Here is a 24,206-nt window from a genome sequence, read left to right as displayed (position 1 = left end):
CAGGATCTGTACTGACAACATGGAGTCTGCTTGGGATTCTCTCTCTCCCTCTCTCTCTGCTCCTCTCCTGCTCTCTCTCTGTCTCAAAATAAATTAAAAAAAATGAGTAAGTAACTTTAAGAAAGAAAATAAAACAAAAGAAAAGAAAAACAGAGAGAGAGGCAAACAATAAGAGACTCTTAACTATAGAGAACAAACTAAAAGTTGATGGAGGGAGGTGGGTGGTGGATGGGCTAAATGAGTGATGGGCATTAAGGAGGACACTTCTTGGGAAGAGCACTGGGTGTTATATGTAAGCGATGAATCACTAAATTCTACTCCTGAAACTAATACTACACCAATATGTTAACTAACTTGAATTTAAATAAAATCTTAGAAGAAAAAAGTGTCTATTCTTAAATAATTCTTTATTGTCTTTAACAAATATGCATTAAATATCTGTGAAGCACCACATAAATTAGTGCCAAACATATCTACAACAAAGGAAAAAAAGTAAATAATGATTGTTATTTATTTTCTAAATCACTCAACAAAAATAAAAAACTTAACAAAAATATTTTTAGCTCAAAATAAAAATAAAGTTAAAAAAGCATGGGTTATGCTCATGGATTGGAAGAATAAATATTGTTAAAATGTTAAAACTACCCAAAGCAATCTACACATTCAATACAATCCCAATCAAAATTGCACCGGCATTCTTCTCAAAGCTACAACAAACAATCCTAAAATCTGTATGGAACCACAAAAGACCTCAAATAGCCAAAGTAATATTGAAGAAGAAAACCAAAGCCGGAAGCATCACAATCCCAGACTTTAGTCTCTACTACAAAGTTGTAATCATCAAGACAGTATGGTATTGGCACAAAAACAGACACATACACCAATGGAATAGAATAGAAAACCCAGAAGTGGACGCACAAATTTATGGCCAACTAATCTTTGACAAAGCAGGAAAGAGTATCCAATGGAAAAAAGACAGTCTCTTTAACAAATAGTGCTGGGAGAACTGGACAGCAACAGGCAGAAGAATGAAACTAGACCACTTTCTTAACACCATTCACAAAAATTAACTCAAAATGGATGAAGGACCTGAATGTGAGACAGGAAATCATCAAAACCCTAGAGGAGAAAGCAGGAAAAAAACCTCTCTGAACTCAGCTGCAGCAATTTCTTACTCGACACATCTCCAAAAGCAAGGGAATTAAAATCAAAAATGAACTATTTGGACCTCATCAAGATAAAAATCTTCTGCACTGCAAAGGAAACAATCAACAAAACTAAAAGGCAACCAACAGAATAGAAGATATTTGCAAATGACATATCGGATAAAGGGCTAGTATCCAAAATCTATAAAGAACTGACCAAACTCCACACCCAAAAAACAAATAATCCAGTGAAGAAATGGTCAGAAGACATGAATAGACACTTTTCCAAAGAAGACATCCAGATGGCCAACAGACACATGAAAAGATGCTCAACGTCACTCCTCATCAGGGAAATACAAATCAAAACCACACTGAGATACCACCTCACGCTGGTGAGGTGAGACGACAGATGCTGGTGAGGATGTGGAGAAACGGGAACCCTCTTGCACTGTTGGTGGGAATGCAAACTGGTGCAGCCGCTCTGGAAAACAGTGTGAAGTTTCCTCAAAAAATTAAAAATAGAAATACCCTATGACCCAGTGATAGCACTGCTAGGTATTTACAAGGGATACAGAGTGCTGATGCATAGGGACACATATACCCCAATGTTTACAGCAGCACTTTCAACAATAGCCAAATTATGGAAAGAGCCTAAATGCCCAACGACTGATGAATAGGTAAAGAAGATGTGGTTTATAGATACAATAGAATACTACTTGGCAATGAGAAAGAATGAAAGCCTGCCATTTGCAGCAATGTGGATGGAACTGGACAGTATTATGCTAAGTGAAATAAGTCAGGCAGAGAAAGACAGATACCATATGTTTTCACTCATATGTGGATCTTGAGAAACTTAACAGAAGACCATCGGGGAGGAGAAGGGGAAAACAAAGTTACAGAGAGGTAGGGAGGCAAACCATAAGAGACTCTTGAATACTGAGAACAAAGTGAGGGTTGATGGAGGGTGGGAGAGAGGGGAAAGTGGGTGATGGTCATTGAGGAGGGCACCTGCAGGGATGAGCACTGGGTGTTGTATGGAAACCAATTTGACAATAAATTATATTAAAAAAATTAAAAAATAAAAAAAATATTACAGAACTGGAAAAAAAAGGCATGGGTTAATCATGCTCTTAAGGGATTTTAATATTCTACATTACAGCTTTAATTATAAATTCATACCATAACAAAGTTCCAGAGGATTACCTAAAGTTCCAAACTCTCAAAGACCACAAAGGGCAATGCTTTCCAAATGGCAGAATACTTACACAGTGTTCTAAGGCTCGCAACATTCAAGGTAAAAAAAAGCAATGATTTTAATCTTGGTTTTTAAAATAACATTTCAATTAACTACAGTAAGGTGTGTTTTTTTTTTTGTTGTTTTGTTTTTGTTTATTTGTTTTTGGGGTTTTTTGTTTCTTGTTTGGTTCAAAATGGAACAGTTTGAGAGCCTCGGTGTGCATGTTGAGTGATCATGTATAAGTGATGGAAAAGCCCAGATGAACATACTCATGACTTAACTTATTACACAGCTGAAGAGTAAAAACCACAAGGGGAGTTCCACACAGCTTTAAATCATTTTTATTCATATTAATATGCTACATAATTAAAATTATTTTATACTTATAATGAACCACTGGTTAAGGAGAGTAAACGTAAGATATACTGGAGTTGAAATAAAAATTGAGGAATTTAAGAATGATAATTCTGACAAAGCCCTTAGATAATATTAGCTAGATCATTAAATTGCATTCATCTGATCAACATGCTTAGGCTTCTTATTTGGCTTCTTATTTCTTATTTGGCTTCTTATTTTTCTGGAATAAATATTAATCACAATTTTTAAATTTTAAATCAAAAATTTTTAATCCTAAATGAAATATACACCCAGAATTTAAACCTCTATGTACTTACCCAAGAGAAATCAAAATATATATGACAAAAGACTTGTCAAAATGTTCACAGCACTTTTAACTGCAATAGCCAAACCTGGAAACAACACAATGCCTACCTATCAAGAGGGTAATGGGTACACACATTGTGATACAGTCAGTAGGGAAGGAATGCCCAGCAATGAAAAGGAACTAGTGATACACACAACAGTATGGATAACCTTTTAGACATATACTGAATCAAAGAAGCTGGACACAACAGAGTACATAACATATCCCATTTATATGAAGGTTCAGAAAAGGTAAAACTCCTCTATGGTGAGAAAGAATCAGAAAAGTGTTGTTTTGGGAGGCAAGGTTGACTATGAAGGAGCATGAGAAAATTTTCTGGAGTAATGATGTTTTATATTTTGATAGTGGTATGTGTTACATGGGTTTATAAATGTCAAAATTCATCAAAGATGAATTAAGATGTGTGCGTTGCACTGTACATTAGTTTTACCTTTAAAAAAATCAATAGCAGATGTATTTATCTAAAAGTACACAATCAAGAATTCAAAAACCAAGTCATGAACAAATTTTGTAATTTTTTCCTAATATTATAACACATTTATATTTATGTTTATATAACATTCAATACACATTTGATTACAATCAATTTTAAGTAGTAAGTATTTTAAGTAGGGGGAGAAGGTGATAGAAAACATCAAAGAGGTGGTAAAAAAAATATATATATATGGATGAGTCTAACAAATGTCCAACTGGAAGGAGGAGACAAAATAAAGAGAAAATAATGAAAGAAAGAAAGCTAAAATTTCCCACAACTGCTGAAATATTAGAATCCAGATCCCCCAGAAGCCACAAAAGGAAAGGAGCCAGACAGATAGAAAGAAAAGATCACCTACAACAGAATAAGAGAATTTCCCAAACCCCAATGAAAGCCAGAAGACAGTGGTACATCTTCAAGGTACACAGAGAAAAGGAACTATAAACCTAGAAGTAGGTGCCCAACAAGATTACCTTTTAGGAACAAAAATAAAATAAAGGCATTTGTAAATGAATAAATAAAATGAGGTTACCACCAAGAGATCTGCACTTAATGAAAGCCTGAAGGACCATTCTTTTTAATACTACAAGCTGCCCTCCACGGAGCATGATTAATACTATATCCTCTCTACCACTGACTCATGAGCACACCTAATCTCCCTTTCTTGGCTCAACTTTATTTTTCTTCCATAATATTTCAACATTGTCTAAAGTGTACAATTTATTTTTGCATTATTTAAATTGCCAATCTCACCCACAAGATTGGAAGCTCCACAAAGGCAGTAATCTTTGTATAGTTTATTCACTAAAATTTGCTAAGCACTGAGAAAAGTACTTGACATCTCTTAGGTATTCAATAACTATTTGTTGAATGGATGCATGAATAAACAAGTGAATTATATACTTCAAGAGAATGAAAATAATTGCTGTGATCTGAAGGTCTGTGTCCTTCCAAAATTCACATGTTGAAATCCTACCTGCCAACGTGATGCTATTAGGAGGTGGGACATTGAAACACAGCAGAGCCCTCATGAATGGAATTAATGCCCTTCTAGAGAGGCCCTTGAAGCTCCCCTGCCCCTTGGGCCATATGAGGTTACAGCACAAAGACGGCCATCTAGAAGCAGGCCCTCAACAGACACCAAATCTGCCTGGGGCTTCATGTTGGACTTCCCAGACTCCAGAATTGTCAGAAGCAAATTTCTGTTGTTTATAAGCTACCCAGTCTATAGTATATTGTTAGAGCAGCCCAAACAGATTTAAGACAATAATCCAAGTAGGACAGTCAGGCATGAAAGAAGGAATACGTAAGCAAATGAAATGGCAAAACTGATGTAAATCAAAACTAATATTATCTTTAAAAATAAAAATAACATGCTATTAGAATGTCAGGTTGGGTTTTAAAATATGGCTACATGTTATTTATAAGGGATGTGCCTAAAGCATAAGGATATGCAAAAGTTGAGAGTAAATGGGGAAGAAAGTGATATACCAAACAAGTACTAATCAAACATAAGCAAAGTAAGTTTTAAGACAAAAGGTATTAATAGTGATAGAGTCTCTACATCACAAATGCTGAAAGTTTAACTGCACCAGATATAATTAGAGATACAATAATTCTAAATTTGTATGTACCTAAAAAGAATAGCCTCAAATGTACATAAAGCAAAAGCACACCAACAAGGAGAAAGCAATAAACCATACCTCATGATGAGATATTTCAACACATTTCTCTCAATTACAAGTAAGAAACAGGAGACCCAAATTATACATCAAAAAGTGTGATTGTAGGTACACCTGGGTGGCTCAGTCGGTTAAGTCCAACTCTTGATTTCAGCTCAGGACATGATCTCACAGTTGGTGAGTTTGAGCTCTACATCAGGCTCTGCACTGACAGTATGGCGCCTGTTTGGGATTCCTCTCTCTCCCTCTCTCTCTGCCCCTCTCCTGCTCGCTCACTCTCTCCCTCTTTCTCTCTCTCTCAAAAAATAAACTATTAAAAAATTTTTTTTTGATTTAAAAAGTGTGATTGCAAAGTGAACAATTAGAGGAGAGTAACAATTAGAGGGGAAACATTATTTTCAAACACATATAAATATGTGTAAAAACTGATCATACACTAAACCATAAACTAAATTACAACAAATTTCAAGAAATGGTATCAAATAGAACATGCTCTCTGAATATGATACAATTAAGTTAGGAGTCAATAAAATTAAATAAAATTTGGAAATTAAAAAAAAAACACTTTGAAATAACTTATGACTCAAATAAGAAATCTAAATAGAAACAAAAATATTTAATAATGAATAATAAAAATATTACATTTCAAAATTTGTGGCATACAGCAAAAGTGGTAGAGAAAAATTTATACCCCAAATGTTGGTATTAGAAAAGAACAAAAAGGGGCCTAAGTGTCCAACTAAAGAAGTTAGAGGACAATATAAACACAAAGAGAAAGGAGAAAATAGAGAAAAATCAGTGAAAGACAAACATTAAATACGTAGATAAAAAAAAAAGGCAAGTCAGTTCTGTGAAAAAACTACTTATTGAATGAATGAACAAATTAAGTCTTATAGGCAATAATTTTCTCTGTATATCACCTAAATCTCAGCAAAGATCCAGCCCTCCTACCTTCTCCCCTAAAGAGAACCTTGGCTCTCTGGAGTAATAGCAGATACTGGCATCCCTCCGAACTCACACTTCATCCAGTACAAAAGTGGGTCCCCACTCCTTTGCCCTCTTTCCCCATCCCACGCCAAAATATTGCCATTGAGGTCTCAAATAACTCCAGAAAGGATTTCCTTAATCTCTACCCAACCACGTAGGATGCCCCTGCATCTAAAGGTCCAACCTAAAACAGGTGGCTCTCCCCTCTATGGGAAGACTCTATATGTTGGCTTGTCCTAGGATCTTTTGTGTCTTGTCTTGTTCCTCATCCACCTGTAAGCAGCAACTAACAAAAGTACCGTAACTAAATATTTTTTTAATTGACCTTCATCAATAAATCAAACTCTGTGCCCTCTGAAACTGCATCTTGCTCAATATATTTGCATGATCCAAACTCAGCCTATCTAAAGCAGTTTTCCTATTACCTCACATATTTCTCTCTGATTATTTCATATTTAGATCTTCCCTAAATGCAATGCTTTTTGCACATCACTCCTGAATAGGTCCTTTCCCAAAAGTATGAAATCTTTGGCTGGTCCTCATAATAACCACACTGAAGTCCAGACTCATTTTTTACAATATAGGAATGCTTTTTATTTCAGGAGGTTTTGCATACCCTCTGGACTACTGTTCAAAACAAACTTACTCTTACCATCAAACATTAAGCCTCACCTAATCTATAAAGAAATTATATGTCTTGATATTGATCACATTCTCCCATCCAATGTTTTTCTTTTGATAACACTTCTTTACTGCCCTCCCATCCTCTGGGGTCATTTGGCACCAGATCACATTCTTCTCATTTTTAACTAACCTGTTCACTTTCTTTAATTCCAAACTGCTTTCCTAAAAACTCTATGTAAGTAATACACAAAATATACTTTAACTTTGTTTTTCCACTGGAGACTAAACTCAGTCAACGCTGTCTGAGAAACATGTTCAAGGGAGGAGGGAATCAAAACTATTTAGCAGTTTTACTTCATATAGGCACGTATATCATAGTACTTCAGTGACAGAGATAGTGCAACATGCTACCAGCATACTCACTAATAGGCTATGAACTTCATTACCTGAGCAGATTAAAAAACACCCAAGTAAATGAACTAAGACCTTGCTAATTAAATAGACAGCAACAAAGTCTCTTTAATAAGAGCAGGCAACCTTTTTCAATTTAGTTGTCCAATTTGGCTCTTTCCAGGAACACCTGGCCATGGTCTGGACCTCTGGTCTTTCTTTCATTTCAGGGCATACATTTACCTTCTCTGGATAAAATTACACTTTTTCTTTTAAATACCAGAGCTCCACTGGCCTTTGAACTGAGTCTTAAAGCAGTGGGGAATAACAGATAAAGGACTAGAAGGTAACTTGGACAATCTGGAGTCTATTCCTGCCAATGAAACACCATGACAGTTGGGATGGGTCATTTAACCTGGATTTAAAGTCAACCCTCTCCAGATTGAATATTTGACACTGACTTTAATAACAAAGTAATAAGTTACTTTATTTGATATGAGACTTTAAAAGTATAGCAACATCTATTTGACCATATAACTATATGAGTATACCCACAAAAATATAATTATTAAAAATCATAAATACACAACTACTAAAGATGATATATTAAGACATAAAGATATTAAAAAACAAAAAGGAAAGAAAAAGTGCCCACATACTTTTTCTCCTTTTATTCCTCAATAGCTTAAAAAATTTTTTTTTTTTTTTAGACTTTAATTTCAACGTTTTTTATTTATTTTTGGGACAGAGAGAGACAGAGCATGAACGGGGGAGGGGCAGAGAGAGAGGGAGCCACAGAATCGGAAACAGGCTCCATGCTCTGAGCCATCAGCCCAGAGCCCGACGCGGGGCTCGAACTCACAGACCGCGAGATCGTGACCTGGCTGAAGTCGGACGCTTAACCGACTGCGCCACCCAGGCGCCCCTAAAATTTTATTAGAAGGTAGGAAGAAATCAAAGAATCACAAAGAGTAGGAGAGGAGCTAAGTATATTCTAGGATATAAAATCCGTCTAAACTAATTATGATAGTACTATATCTTAGAAATTCTAATGCCACTCAATCTCAAGGATATCTTCAGACTCTCAACACTCAAAAGCCTGTGTTTAATGACAAATAGTCACCAGGATGGGCCCCATTCATACATATTTCAAAATATTCTCATTGGCTCTTAAGGACAATTAAAAGTACAAATAAAAGTAGATAAATGTCAAAAAAACAAAAAAAGTAGACAAATGTTCAGGGAGAACTCTGGCTATGGACTTAATTCCTCTATGGCCTATTTTACTATGCTAAATTTTGTGCACAGTTGAATCTGATCAACTGTCATTCCCTCACCAGGGATTAAAAACTGCCAAAACCAGAGTTTGCTTTCAACAGCAAAGTGTAATTTTGGTGTTAGACATTTTGCGTTTTGAATACCTTAAAATGGAACATGTATCACCACCTGCTCCACCTCTCTAGATTGTCTCACACATTTAGGCCACCTGGCTGGACCCCAGAATCACTTGCATTTTAAACCACGGTCCTGCAGAAACTCTGTAGCACAACCAAGCATATCTACTTACAGGCTTCTAAACCTAAGGCTTTCTCTTTCTCTCCACCTAGATACCTGAGTCCTACCCTTTATCCAAGACCCAGCTTAAATTCTACCTCTTCCATAAAACCTACCATGAGAAACTCAAGAGAGTTTAGAGTGATTTCTCCACCCTACTAATTCCCATAGCTCTCACCGATGGCTTCATTCTTCCGGCACATAATACATAGTGTGATTTCTCTTTTGTTTCATTCCCCTTGACTAAATATAGTGGTCAGGGCCTAGGTGCTATATGCTCCATTTACTCCCTAAACCTATATAAAAGCCGGCATAAAAGAGGGCTCTGGCGGAGCATCACTCAAAGCCTGTGTACTCCTCAAGGTGACTTGCTGGTGAGTTCCACGTAACCTCGGGCTACACAAATCTATGCAGCAATGAAAACAAAGCACTATCTATCCCTTGAGCAAATGACCCAAAATGACCACAGAAGAGATGGTAATGCTTGAAAAATGAAAATGCTCAACACACACACACACACACACACACACACACACACACACACACAAAAGCACAATAACAGCTTCATAAATTTAGCTTGCAAGGCAATCCCCATTTCCATTCTGTCACCTGCCCTTGGAAAAATCACACAACCAAAATAAACAAGTGCTAGAAAATGGATAGAAATTCTTATAGTGGTGAGAGTCCATTCTTTTTCTTAAGTGGGGGGGAAAAAAAGACATGATCTAGAAGTGCATTTGTAAAACAGACATTTTTACCTGCATAACAGGAAAGAGACATGGTCAAATTTTCTCTAGATGGGCACGCCCTCTTGTGGGCACTTCCTGACTCACCTCTTTGGAATGGTTGGTTGAGACTGGGGGCTGTTTCTAAAATATTATTTCCCCACAATCATCTCCCTCACTTACTTATATAGTATCTTCAGATCTTTACAATATTGAAGAAGTACAGTGATATTATTAGTAATATTTCAGATATCCTCTCTTTTCATTACATCCCGAGAAACAAGCTTACTCTTAATAGCGAAGCATTGTTTAGACTAAAGTATTGCTTGAAACACTTAAATAATAGATTCAAACTTATCTTGAAAGACCATAAAACTTAAAATTGAAGGAAATAACATTATATGGTTTTCTCTGTCAAAATTAAAATTACAATCATCTTTTGTAGATGTTTAAGTTAGTAATGTTAACTGAGTAAAAGTACTGTTTCTAGGCACTGTGATAAGGATGAAAAAACAAAATACTCATGGCTCCATGAGCCAACACAAATATTATAAAATAACCATACACACCAACCTCAAAATGGCAAAGGTATAGAGAGTTCAATTCAATAAGAATTTATTGAATGACCATTATATGCACAAAGTAAAAGGAAGAAATTTGTTCCTATCTGGGTAGCATTTCAGCCAGTTGTTAAAGGAGGACAGGACTTGGACCAGAATTTCAGTAGGCAGAAGTGGCTAGAATTCCATTATTAATTATTATTTATTCCATGAAAAAAAAAGACATAAGCAAAAACACAGAAGTAAAGACTTTCATGAAATTCATAAAAAATCAAATATATTTGGCAAGAGAAAAAGATTATTCCAGAAGAAAAATAATAGAAAAGTAGGTTGGGTCCAAGTTTCAAGAGGATTTGTAAAGTTAGACTGAAAAGTTGGATTTTAAGCTACGGAGGGTAAAGACTCTATTAAGGTTCCTTCCCAAACAACAAAAGCAATTCAGGTATTTTTAAAGAAATATATCCTGGAATAATATACAGGATCAAAGAGGAACTGAGACTAAAAGACTAAAAGCAGGGAAACCAGTTATGCAGATACTGCTACTGTCTACCCATCAAGGATGGAAATTTATGGACTAGATGGTGGTAATAATACCAACAAACAAGCAAACAAAACAAGCAAAACAAAAAACAGTGCATGTATTCATTAAACAAATGTTTACTGAGCACTTATTATATGCCAAGCTGAAAAACTATGGTAACTAAAACAGATGCCTATGGACGATGATAATGACCTGGAGAGAAACTATGAAGCACAGAAAAGGGAGAAAGAAGTTCTAGTTTACCTGGAGGAGAGCCAACTGAGTGACAGTGCACATGAAGTTATCAACCAAATTATGTAATTCCTAACTCCCCTAGAATGTTCTGTGTTTATTTAAACAATTATTACTATGCAGATGTTTTTCTAGACCCACTGTGACATATTAGGAAGAACAAAGTAATAATTCTCAAAAGCTGGCCAAATAACTTATCCATCCCTGCAGATTTTGATTCAGTATATTGAGAGTAGTGCCTCAGAACCTAGAGTTGTAAAACTCCTCAGATGAATCTAATCATGTCAGGTTTAGAATACACTAGAAAAAAAGAATCTCTTATTAATGAGAGGATCTAGGAAGGGGGTTTGGACAAACTCCACGTTGCTACTGAAAATAGATCAGAGAATTCTCAAGCTGGAAAGAACCATGGTAATCACCTGGTTCAACATGCTGACTTTACTGCTTAGAGAGTCTTGACCAATGACAGACCTAAACTAGAACTCGTGAACTACTATGCCCCATCTCTCAGCCTACCCTTCTCCCTCCATTCAAGTAATTCCAGCCTCCTGAATTATCAATAGTTCCCAGCAACTACCTATTTATCAAAATCTTCTGGTAAATAGATCAGAAGATTAGAGAAGGGTTGCTGATTAGAGAAGTAGCGCAATCAAGCCTTTAAGAGCTCTGATAGTTTTCCTTCAACCTAATTAAGCACTGGTTCTTGTCTTCTGACCCTAAAACACCCTTGTTCTTGCTGTGTGTGTGCGCACATGTATACACACACTTGTCTTTTCACATATTGGTTCATTCTGCTGGTCTTATTAGCTGTACATGTGTCAGCATTACTATGTCTGTAATGGGTCAACCCAGATCATTAGAGCCTTGTGATATCATATGAGGACATATTTCAAAGATCTTAGAACCTGATGCTCTTAACACCATGGTCTGAGCCAGTTCCCAGATAGAAAGGCTTCTGTCTGCAGCCCCAGTGAAATTCTATTCAATGAAGGTATTTCCTGTTAGGAAAGCTACAATATGGCGATTTCTACATTATACACAAGATCAGCTGGGACTATTCCAGTGATAATGAAGGAATGCTCTTTTTTCCCTCCACTAATTCTGTTAAACACTAAAATTTAAAGGAGAGTCTACAGAACTGTTGAATACTAAAAAGAGAGGGAGGATTTACAAGGCTGACAATATCTGATGCCAATTTACAAGTCCCCTGGAAAACCACGGGTCATTTTCATTACAAAATAAAAGGAGCAGTTAAGATTTGTTAACAATGTCTTCTTGCCTCAATCTTATCTCACTTACAATTGTAAGACTCAGTATAGATTTAAGGCATAGCTTGGCATGAATTCAAGGTAGACTTGGGAAGAAACCCAACCTACTAGCTAGTGAATCTTTATGTGAGAACTAAGAAACTTTTCCTGAAACAGGACCAAAAAAAAAAAAAAAAAAAAAAACTCTGCAATTGTCCAGCTATCAAGCATTGAAAGTTCTGAATTTAAATAACTGATTAACTACATAAAGTACAACAAACCGCAGACAGACATATCTGACTTACATGTCAATTCTATAGGCTTATACAGTAATCAAAATAGTCTTAGGTGATGTAAATATAATTTTTAATATATCACAACTCAAAGTAATAATTTCAAACAGAAGTAATCACTTCACAATGAATTTTCAATTTTATGAAAAGCTTCAATATATATTTCTTTATGTAAAGAGAATTCGAAGAAGTTTCTTCTGTTTACTCATATCTACGCATTAACCATCTTCTTAAGAAACACAACAAAACTCCAGATCAAGTAAATTTCTATAAAAGACTAATTACTCCTTTCTCTGTACACATTATACATGTGTACAAGTAGAACAATCTGAGGAAAATATGTTGTTTTTTGTGCATTTATTTTCTTTGATCTTAACCTACCTCTCACCCAAAAAATACAGTGATTTAGTATGATACAGTTAAGCGTTTACATAATAATTTCAAGATGGTGGATAAAAGAGAAAAATGTTACCCACAATATACTTCAAAAGAATAGAATATATTTATATGAAGCGCACAAAGCAAGGCCCAACATTTCCTTTCTGAAACATGTGGCCAATTTGATGTCCCTATGTGGTGGCGAAGAACACAAAATTAAAAGTTGTAGCATCTCTTTAGAGTGGTTTTGAACACACAACATTGTATAAAGCATTGCAAATTTTTCTCAACTTGTCCTTAGAAATTAGAGAATAAAAGATATTCACAAAATGGAAAACACCTGATTATCTTTCATTGCACAACCCTATGCAAGCACTGCTTTATCTAAAAACCAAAGAAATTAATTAAAAACTCAAATTAATTTGTAAAAGTGGTGAGAGGAGGCAAAGAATTCTATGTACATTCAACTGTAAAATCTGTTATTAAAGAAAAAAACATGGAAACTATTCCAACAATATGCTTGTGAAAAATGAAGAGGGGGGGGAAAAGGCTTAAAACATCAAATATATTGAGATCAAACAATACCCCCAACTTCTTTTAATACTCCAAGAATAAAAGAGTCCCTTCTAGTAATATCCAGGGCTAACTGTTTGAAACTGATATTTATAAAATCTAGATTATGGTGTACATTGAGTCTGTTTGTTTTCCCAGTGTGAGCATCTCCTCTTTGTAGCAACTCAGTCAGTCCTGTGGCATGAGCCAATCACAGCCATTGGCCAATGAGCTAACCACTTCATTCCAAAATGAAGGTTTTCTTTCTCAAACATGAAAAAGATTATTGCTAACTACCTTTTTTCTTTTTGTATCAAAACAAAGCAAAAAGTAAATTTAAAACATGTCATCACTTCATCACACATACCACAAGACCTATCGATACACAGTCGAACAATGAGACTTCATGACAATACTGTCAGGGGAGATCTAGATGCCAATTTGCAGAAATTTAAAAGGACAGAAAAGTACAATGAATATGTGAGCAGCAAAACTCATACTGAAGGAAACTCCACAGGACAAATATTTCAGGTTCCTTTACAGAAACATAGTCCTCACTTTGCCTAGTACCAATTTCAGTTACCACAGTTTAAACAGTACCAGTCACTCAACACCACGGTTCAAATTTCAGTTACCATGGTATGTTGACTGTGAATAGTTTCACTTTTAGCTCTTCAGTTCACAGATCACTATGTAATCATCAGAGGCCCATCACAATCAGTAATCAATCGTGTCACTTCCTTCAAAGTCTGTCAGTGATGGGTCACTGTGCACGGACAGCAAAGGGTGTAGCTGTGCTGCCTCCTTGTCTCCTAGTGATAATTTTATATGACATTTTACCAAAAATGGTCATCAAAAGAAGGAACTGACCAGCAAAGATGAACGCGAGGCCAAGAAATTAAAAGTGATAATGCCGGAAGTGATTCTAACCAAAAATAAATGAAGTCATAGAAGAAACAGGTAATAGTGGGTATGTCGGACACTGACACACTCAAGAGACTCCTAGTTCTAGAGTCAGAGGAACTTGGTGAAGACAAATTTATCAACATAAATAAGGAATGTGGTTGTGATAAAATGGACAAAGATGTCCCAGAGGAAGTGACACTGGCAAAAAAAACAAAAACAAAAAAACAAAAAAAAAACACTTACATTAAAGAGACTCTAAGAGAAAGACCAGTACATATTACTTAACTTCTATGTACAATATAAAAACCAAAACAAATGAACAAACAACAACAACAAAAAACAGAAACAGACCCATAAATACAGAGAACAAACTGGTAGTTTCCAGAGGGAAGTGGCAAAATAGATGAAAGGGCTTAAGATGTACAAGCTTCCAGTTATAAAATAAATAAGCCATGGAAATGAAAAGTACAGCATAGGGAATATAATCAATAATATTGTAATAATATCCTAGGATGACAAATGATGACTGCGCTTATCATAGTAAACACTGAGTAATGTATAAAATTGCCAAATCACTATGTTGTACAACCTGAAACTACTGTAATATTGTATGTCAACTATACAATAAATAAAGAAATAAACTGAACCCAAAGGAGACAGTAGGGAGGGAGAAAAGGAGGGAGGAAGACAGGGAGGGAAGCAAGAAGGAAACAAACTCTGGGAGGTATTTTGCAACATGGAAAGAGCAAAAGATAAAATGTTAGAACCTGATCCAAAACTAAAAAGGTGTCTAACAATTCACCATGACATAAAAAGATGCTCACACCGTATCATAAGTTACATGACAAGAAGGTAAGCGCTGTTCAAACTCCTCTTGATAACTTTTTTTTTCAAAGCAGAAATAAAAACACTCTAATGCCTCTAATGTTTCAAATTAGTATACTAAATAAGTATTAGTTTTACTTACCTTTAATCATTTCTCTATACATTTAAAACCAACAGTAAAAGAGTTCTTAATGTGTTGACAAAAATGTTTAAATGTCATGGAACAAGTATAATTGTTGGCCATTAAGACCCCTTTACACAGTTCCACCTTTCACATTTTTATGGTCCAGCACTATCATGCACAAAGTATGGACTGTTTATATACCATAAGGGAAAGAAGTGGGTAAAAGAAAAATTTGGAAGGGTTGGGAGTGGAGGGGAGTGGAATAGAGAATAAACAATTACTATTTTTATATTATACAATACTATAGTTAAATAGTAATTTCTCCCTCTCCAGCCTGTCTTTCCTCTAAGTTATAAAAAATAAACAAGAATGAAAAACAGAGGTGCCAATTACCAAGAAAGGACAATTACTAAGAATTTATGTTACTCATGTTTTAATATTGTATCTTAAAATCTATATATCCTGAAAGTCAAGAAAAATATGTTTTTATCCAATTTATGTGTAGATTAGCTGCCTAACCCAATATCAGTTTATAGTAATAAGGAACATGTTAATTGTGGGGAAGGAAAACATATAAACTTTCTCCCCCTATGCCACATGCTACAAATTGCAGACCTAATAACCACTCTCTTCCCCCTCCTTTGACAATAAAACCACTATTTTGTCTGGGAAAACAAAGTGTCCACCAGCAAGCCATGAGCTATATAAAAGACAGTCATTGGGATGACCCACTCAACTTTCTAAGTTCTCTTGCAGCCAAGAACAGCCAAGTGACTGAATTGTGCTCCTTCTCTACTACTCCCCCCAAAAATAACTAAGGGGAAGTCTATAGGGAGACTCTGGAAAACTCTTGCATCCCAGATTTAAAAAGTAACAGATACATCTGGCAATAGTCTCCCCCACCCACATCATCTCTCTTCTTCTCACCTTGAATGCAGATGTGACATCTAAAATTGTAAGAGCTATATTATATCCATAAGGCAAAAGACATGAGAGAAGGGCCTAAGAGAATCCCAGATATGTTGGCTCTAGCATCATTGGAAACCTAAGCTAATGCCAGCAACCAACCACCTCCAAACTTTTTATTATATGGCAAGAAGCCAGGGAGCAGGAAGACAAACATGCACATCCTAACCACAGTCAGGTTTTCTATTGTTTGCCGCCAAAAACATTCCATGGATTAACCATTCTTATTTTAAACTAAGTCAAACGTAAATGTAAATGATCAAAGACTGAGGAAAATAAAAACACTACAATTTAGTGAGATAGGAAGCTATTAAATAATTTTCTTGCTTTAATTTTTATTTCTATTGGTATTGTGCTAATATCTGTACAATCAATTACATTTTTAAAGAAAAACAAGAAATATCAATGCAACAAAAGGGCCTAACTGGTTTACTTTATTTTCAGAATTAAAAATGTTGACTTTTTGTACCATATACTTTTCAAGACAATATTTATTTCCTTCAACACTGAGTAACAAAAAATATCAACATTAGGACAATTACCAAACACTATTCTTTTTATCATATTTATATACCCAACTCACAGGTTACATTAAGTAGCCACAACAAACAGTAGTCTTAGTCCTATGTTCACTGACAACAAACACAGTCAATGCTGGCTAATCAAAACTATGTTGAAACTACACATCCAGGATAAGGAAAAATAAACTAAATACAGGCTGATTTAGAAAATAGCTATTTGTCCTTTCCTGTCATATGTCTAAAAAATTCTACACCTCCTCTTAAAATTTATAATTTTCTGCCCCATTGGCTCATTACCTGGTGGTCGTTTCTCTCTGTGAGCATGTTTTCTTAACTTTACTATTAGAGACAAGGCCTACCAAGGTTATGTAGCAAACATCTATTAAAACAAAGCCTCTGGCCAGCATCTTTCCCTAATGGCAGGCCCTTGGATCCTAGTCATTTCTGTTGGTCAGTGCTAAGCACAAAGCTTTGTATGCATTAATGATCATATATTCTGAATGTTAAAAATATTTTCCCAGGAGGCCTGGATGGCTCAGTCAGTTATGCGTCCAACTCCGTATTGGCTCAGGTCGTGATCTTGTGGTCATGAGATCAAGCCCACATCGGGCTCCATGTTGAACATGGAGCCTGCTTGAGATTCTCTCTCTCCCTCTCTCTGCCCCTCCCTGGCTCGTGTGCATTCTCACTCTAAACAAACAAACATTTAAAAAATATTTTCCTGTCATTTAAGATATCTAAAATATTCTATTAGAATCATGCCTGAATTCAACCTCTCCATCCACCACTACCTCCCTCCCTTACCAAGCCCCCTTTCTCCATTACAAGACTCCACCCAAGGTAACTAATTTGGACAGCAGTTTTCTTTCCTTCTTTCCTAATTTCCTTCCTTTTTCCCTCCCTTCTTCCTTTTTTTCTTTCTCTCTTTCTCTTTTCTTTCTTTCTTTCTTCCTTTCTTCCTTTCTCTTTCTTTCTTTCTTGGCTAAGTGACTTTAAAGATGAAGGCCACAATGGCAAACACTATTGTATCTGACTAAATCAATGATAGCCACAAAGCACTTGACACTTATTATCACTTTTCTTCCTCATAACAGACAGTGCTTGTGAGAGAATATCACTATTTTCATATAGACGTAAGAAATTTGAGCCTTTGTATGTTACATTACTCATTGAATTCATAGACCATAACTGACAATGGCACAGTCTCTTGACCTCATACCTCTCTCTTACTGCTCCGTGGTAAAACTTCTCAAAAGAGTTACCTACACTCTTCTCCCTGATCAATCCATGCCACCGGGGTCAACAACCACTATGTCACAGAAACTGTCCTCATCTAGGCCCAAAGCCTCCAATGGTGAGTCCTCCATTCTCATTAGCTCTTTTCTCAGTGGTGCTTGACCCAGGTGATGACTGACTTTGAACTGCTCCTTTCTTGGCTAACTAGACGTTCCCCTGGTGATACATCTGTCTTACCTGCTGCATCTTCGTTCTTTGCTGAGTTTTCCTCTTCCCAGCCTGCAGATGTTGAACTGGCCCAGGATTCAATTTTCAGACCTCTATCTTCTCTAAACTCTTAGTGAGCTTATCTAACCATATATATTTATATTGCTTTTGATGCCAATAATCTCCAAGTGGGAATCTCTCTCCTGATCTGCCCACAAGCTTCAGATGCATAGTAACCCAACTCCACAATTCATCTTTCCTTCTGCTATATCAAGATTTTTATTGAAAATCCTCCTAACCAGTATGATGAGGGGTTGGTTAAATTTTTCAAAAGTTGAATATTCTCTTGGTAAAGTAGAGAATCGTTTAAAAACAAAGTATGCATAACTTAAACATTTTCTTTTTATTTAAAACACAAAGGTTCATTCACTGGCCAATTTTTTATATAAGACCAAAGACTTTTCTTTGAATGCAGTCCCACAACTAAATGTTCCATATCATCTTTCTTACATAAACTATAATACATTGAATTGTCCTACGATTTCAAGTTTCATTTTATTTAAAATAGAACAAGAATATAAAAACACTAACAATGCACTCTGCATGCAGAATGCTTTTATGATTTTTCTCAATCTTTTACAGCTGGGTTACCCATACTTAATTCTAGAGCAATTTTTTATAAACCAACTCTATTTTTTCAAGTTAGCGCTCAAACAGCAATCTTAGTTTTCAAACCCACAACTCTCTTTTTAAACTCAGTATTCATCAGTTTACAGGAGACTTAATGAATTATGTAATACAAAGATAAAAGCAAGCCTAATGAGGCTCTAGGTGGCATATAATTCAACTGAAACCAGCAGAGGAGCATGGTACTACAAGGTGGTGTTTAGGGTGTTTTAAACTAATGCTTCAGGGTGTTTAGGGTGCTGTTGGCATCAGGAAACATGTTTTAAGGTGAAAATGGGAAGTATTGGTTAATCTGAGTCCATTAAGGGAATATAGGCCAAATTTCCACTTCCCACCTCTATCATAATGAAGCCATACCTTTTCCAGCCCTCCTCACCTTAGCAAATGGCAAAAGTTTTGCTGAAGCTAAAACTTTTAATTCCTCTCTCTTCTTTCCCAATATCTCAGACAGCAATAATGCCTGTATTTCTAGGAACTCTCAAAATATATCCCTGATATATTCACTTCTCTTCAATTTCATCCCTATCACCCACAGTCTACACTGTCAACATCTCCCAACTATAGTAACTTCCTAGTCTCCTCACTTCTATTCTTGCCCCTACCCTCAAAACCATACAACACAAAACAGCCCAAGAGAACCTTGTAAAATGAGAGTGAGATGGCATCACTTCTCTGCTTTTAATTCATCAATGGCTACTCATTAGTCATGAAATAAAACTGTGAGTCCTTCCCATGATCAACCAGATCCTAGCAGAGCCAGCACCTCGCTACCTCTCCAGCTTTGTTTCATACCATTCTCCTCTTGCACTCTGCTTTAGGCACACTGACTTTCATCTCCATTCCTCCAATATGCTAACTCCCCACCAGGACCCTTGCACGTGCAGTTCATTCTGCCTCAAATGAGTTCTGCTAACTCTTCATAAAACTCACTTCTGATTTTTCAAATGTTATATCCTCAGACAGGTCTCTGTTGATCACTAACTAAAGGAGTCTTGCTTTGAGTCTCTCTTGTGTCTCTCACATCCAAGGTACTCTGTATCACATCCTCTTCAGGGGAGGAGGGACTCCCTTCATAACAGTTACCAAACATAGTAACTATCTTACCTAATTGTATGCTTATATGTTTCTGTTTGTATCCACTAAAATATAGTTTCATTATATCATGAATTTCCTCCACGTTGTTCATCATTGCTTTTCTTCCTACCCAGCTCAGTGCCCAGAGTAACAACTTAACAAATATTTTCTGAAGAAAAAAAAAATGAATCTTCTGAATAAGACCAGCTAAATATATTCTCAACTGATACTTCTCTGCATCAAAATCCTACATTTATGTCCAAAAAAGAAAAAAAAAAAAAAATATATATATATATATATATATATATATATATATATATATATATATATATAAGAATGTTTAGAGCAGCTTTATTCAGAATAGCTAAAATCTGGAAACCAAATGTCCAACAAGAGAAGAATGGAGACACAAATTACAGTACATTCATACTAGAGAATATTAATTAGTAAATTAAAAAAATGAGCCAGTGAGAAGTATCTCAAAAACACTTTGTGAAAGCAACCAAACAGAAAAGAGTACCTTTTGTATTATTCCAATTATACATAGTTTAAGAACAATACAAAACATCTTTGATGAGAAAAATCATAGCAGTGGTTGCCTGTACAAGGTGGAGACTGGCCAAAAGGAAGTACAAAAGAACTAGATATGTTCTACACTTTAACAGGCATATGGGTTACATGGGTATAATCATTTATAAAAGTGATTAAATTGCTCACTGCATGCAAATTTTATCACAGTATTTTAAAAGGTCAAAGGTTTTAAAGTCTTAAATTTGCTCCCTCAGATAACCCAAGAAACGGAAACACACTACTATCCCTTTTCACCAAGATCTATTTACTAATTTGTTCATTCACCCTCTAATTTCCTACTCATCTCTGGCAGAAATATGAAAAGATTTGGGTCAAAATGTTTGATTCCTTGTGGCAACATACTGGGAAAATATATATAGCTATGAAAGATCATTTATTATGCTTTTATATAGGGTAAATAATATAAAACTATGACAGCTAAAGCATAAACCAGTATATGAGCAATTATAGAAGGAATAATCAATAAAGAACATTAATGAGATGTCAAAGTACATCAAACAAATGTGATATGAGACAGCCAACATGAATTGTTGGCCCCCAACAGGCTAAGCAAGAATGTCGCGGCTTTCAACTTCTTTCTACCCCTCAAAACACCTAACAAATACAACACATGGACTCATGATGGCACATTAACACACGAAATGCAAACAAAGAATGCAAAAGAATAAAAAACAGAAACATGTAATTAGAATGTAAAAAATCTACATGAATCCAATATATATATTTCCTTAAAACACACTCTACCCTCTAAATAGCCATGTTAAGAATCACTATTTAGAGCTGTAAGAACCAAAACAGTAGTCATGGGCCACATGTAGCTACTGAGCACTTAAAATGTGACAGGGGCATATGGGAAACTGGATTTTTAATTTTATTAAATATCAATTAATTTTAATTTTAAAATGTATTCAATTCAATTATTGGAAAGTTTTTAAGTTTGTTTGGCATAACCTGTTATGTAAACCTACTTTTTCAACTGTTAATTTTATGAAATATAAGTACAAACCAAGTATTTCCAATGAAAACTTAGTGTCATAATTGAGATGTGCTATAAGCATAAAATATACACTGGTTTTGAAGACTTAATACAAAAAAGAAAAAAGAAAGTTCAATAGCTCACTAATTTTTTCACTGGTTACATTTTTAAGAGATATTTTGGATTCACTGATTTAAATAAAGTAATTATTAAAATTAATTTCACCTATTTTTTTTTTTTTTACTTTTTTTAATGTAGCTACTGGAAAACTTAAAAGTACATATGTGCCATGCATTGTATTCCTACTGGAAAGTACTATTCTAAAGCTTATATGTCTAAATGCAAATTATAGATACCATGATGATACATTAATGATTAATATTTCAAACATCTCCTGACCTTTTCACTTGATTGTCTTCTTTTCTTTAGTTGAATGAAATCTGTTTCCACCCTTTCTGCCAGCTCTAGTTTCCTCTTGTTTCTTTTAAATGCAGCTAAACTGAATCCTATAAAAGAAACATTAAAAATAACACTTGAGAAATATTAGAGCAATGGAGTAATGAGATATCCTGAAGAGCCTTCTCAGACTAAAATCCGTAAGAATGGCAAATAAAAGGGTTTAAGATTTTTTGCAATGTACACTGAAGTAGTAGGAGAATAAAAGAAATAACCTTAGAAGAGGTTAAAACCTTAAGAAAAAGATCAAATACAGATAGACAAGAAGAGTCCTAAAGGTAGATGGTACCCAGAGGTATCTGCTAACGCATGCTACTACCAACTTTAGTTTTGAAGGTTTCTGCATAAATGACAAGACGAAATCTTGGGACAATGCAGCATGAGAAAACATCTTAGGATTTTGGACAAAAAAAGGAAGGAATCTCAAAGAGTAATATGCATAGTGAAAGGGAAAACTAGAAAAGGCCACTGTTCACAAAGAAACAGGAAATTTGCAAGTCTCAGTTGTGGCTATAAATGTAAAAGGGGGAAAGGTCTCACTAGAAAATTTATGAGCAAAAAGTACATTCAGACAAGTTTAGAGGAGAATTCATATTATCTGTCCGGTCTGAACACACACACACACACACACACATACATATGCACATCTTAGTGTTTCAGTGCTTCAAAAACCCATTAAACACAAATGAAATACTCCCTGGAAAAGCATACCTTAACTTACCAGACCTTAGAGAATTCACAGTTTCCAATTAACATGAGCCCATAGTTTAAAAAAAAAATTTTTTTTTACAAAGTATATGAGAAATGAACCACCAAAAATAAAGAATAGAAGTCAGCCAAATAAGGGGCACCTGGGTGGCTCAGTCACTTGAGCACCCAGCTCTTGATTTCAGCTCAGGTCATGATCCAGGGAGGTAGGATGGAGCCCCTCATTGGGCTCCACATTCAGCATGGAGTCTACTTGGGATTCTCATTCTCTCTCTCTCTCTCTCTCTCTCTCTCTCTCTCTCTCTGTCTCTAAAATAAAAAAAAAACATTTATTTTTTTAAAAAGTCAGCCAAATATAAGAAAACATAATTTGACCTACAAAGCCTCAGATAATGGAATAATCAGATACAGAATATAAAACATGTTTATGCTCACAGAAATTTAAAAAAAAGATATTGAAAATATAATTAGGGGACCAAAAAATGATACAGTGACCAGGCAGACTTAAAGAAGAACAAAATGGAACTTCTAAAAATAAAAAAATTAAAAAAAAAGTTTTAACTTAACATATAGATTTCAACAGCCAATTAGATTCAGCTGATAAAAGAGAAATTATGAGGGGCGCCTGGCTGGCTCACTTGGTAGAGAATGCAACTCTTGATCTCAAGGTTGTAAATTCGAGTGCCATGTTGGGTGTAGAGATTGCTTAAAAATAAAATCTTTCAAAACAGAGAGAAATTATGAACTAGAATATAATGCTAAAGAGATTATCAAAGTTTTCTGATAATGGCAGGCTAAATTATTCAGAGTAATTCTCTACTGAATTTACTAAAAATGTCAGATAAAATATGAAAACACAGCACCTTAAAAACATTAAAAAAACTTATCAAAAGTACCAAGCTAAATTCTGGGGGTAAACTGAGACTAATGCTATTATTATGGCACTGTGAGCATTTGCCAACACAAGCACACATGAGTTTGGTTAAAAGGCATCAAGAAAAGATATAAGTCAAGCCCAGAGCCAAGTTTCATAAGAGACACTTCCCACAATAAGCTAGGTATTAAAAGGGCTAATGGTCTCATAGTAGAGCTGATTCAGAACTATACAAGTCTGTCCCTACCTTCTATCCCAACATGAAGTCCATTCAGACAAGACTGTCTTAGATTAAGGGTGAAAAAAAATAAGGAGGAGGACAAGGACAGTGATAAGAGGAATTAGAAAGAAAAAAAACAAAAAAAACTACCCCTAATAAGTTTGGGATTGACTGGAGCCCTTCAACAGACTTGCAAACATGAAGTCTGGGTAGGTCAGGGAATGTTAAGCTTTGAACTAAGTTTAAGTAAATTCTGATGAATGGTATGTGAAATAATAGAAAAAATATATATTGGTCTCTGACCTTAGTTCCTGGCACAGATCTCTTAAAACTCTTGTAATTTCCTAAATTATAAGAGCACTAGGACCATCTTTTGTTCTAATATTTGGTCTTTGACCCTAGTTTCTGACACAGAACTCCTAAATCCCTTAGAATCCCTGGGTGATATGAATGCCTTTTGTTCTAATGAGGCAATTCTTAGTGGGCACCT

General features: G+C 35.3%; 1 protein-coding gene across 16 annotated transcripts in view; it reads right to left on the bottom strand.

Annotated features, from left to right (window-relative positions):
* Positions 1-24,206, bottom strand: part of TASP1 (taspase 1) — a 320,757-nt gene that overhangs the window by 212,964 nt on the left and 83,587 nt on the right. For all 16 annotated transcript variants that reach the window (XR_015249356.1, XR_015249355.1, XR_015249357.1 and 13 more), the window contains exon 8: positions 21,858-21,964. Coding sequence is in view for 13 of the 16 variants with exons in the window: in XM_086701663.1 (XP_086557789.1) it covers positions 21,858-21,964 (107 nt within the window). In the remaining 3 variants the exon portion in view is untranslated. The remainder of the gene's footprint in view (positions 1-21,857; positions 21,965-24,206) is intronic.

Source organism: Puma concolor, chromosome A3 (assembly GCF_028749965.1).
Source record: "Puma concolor isolate L17-30 chromosome A3, mPumCon1.1.hap2, whole genome shotgun sequence".
NCBI lineage: Eukaryota > Metazoa > Chordata > Mammalia > Carnivora > Felidae > Puma > Puma concolor.
Note: the sequence above shows the minus strand (reverse complement) of the source record. Positions and strands in the feature narration are given on the sequence as shown.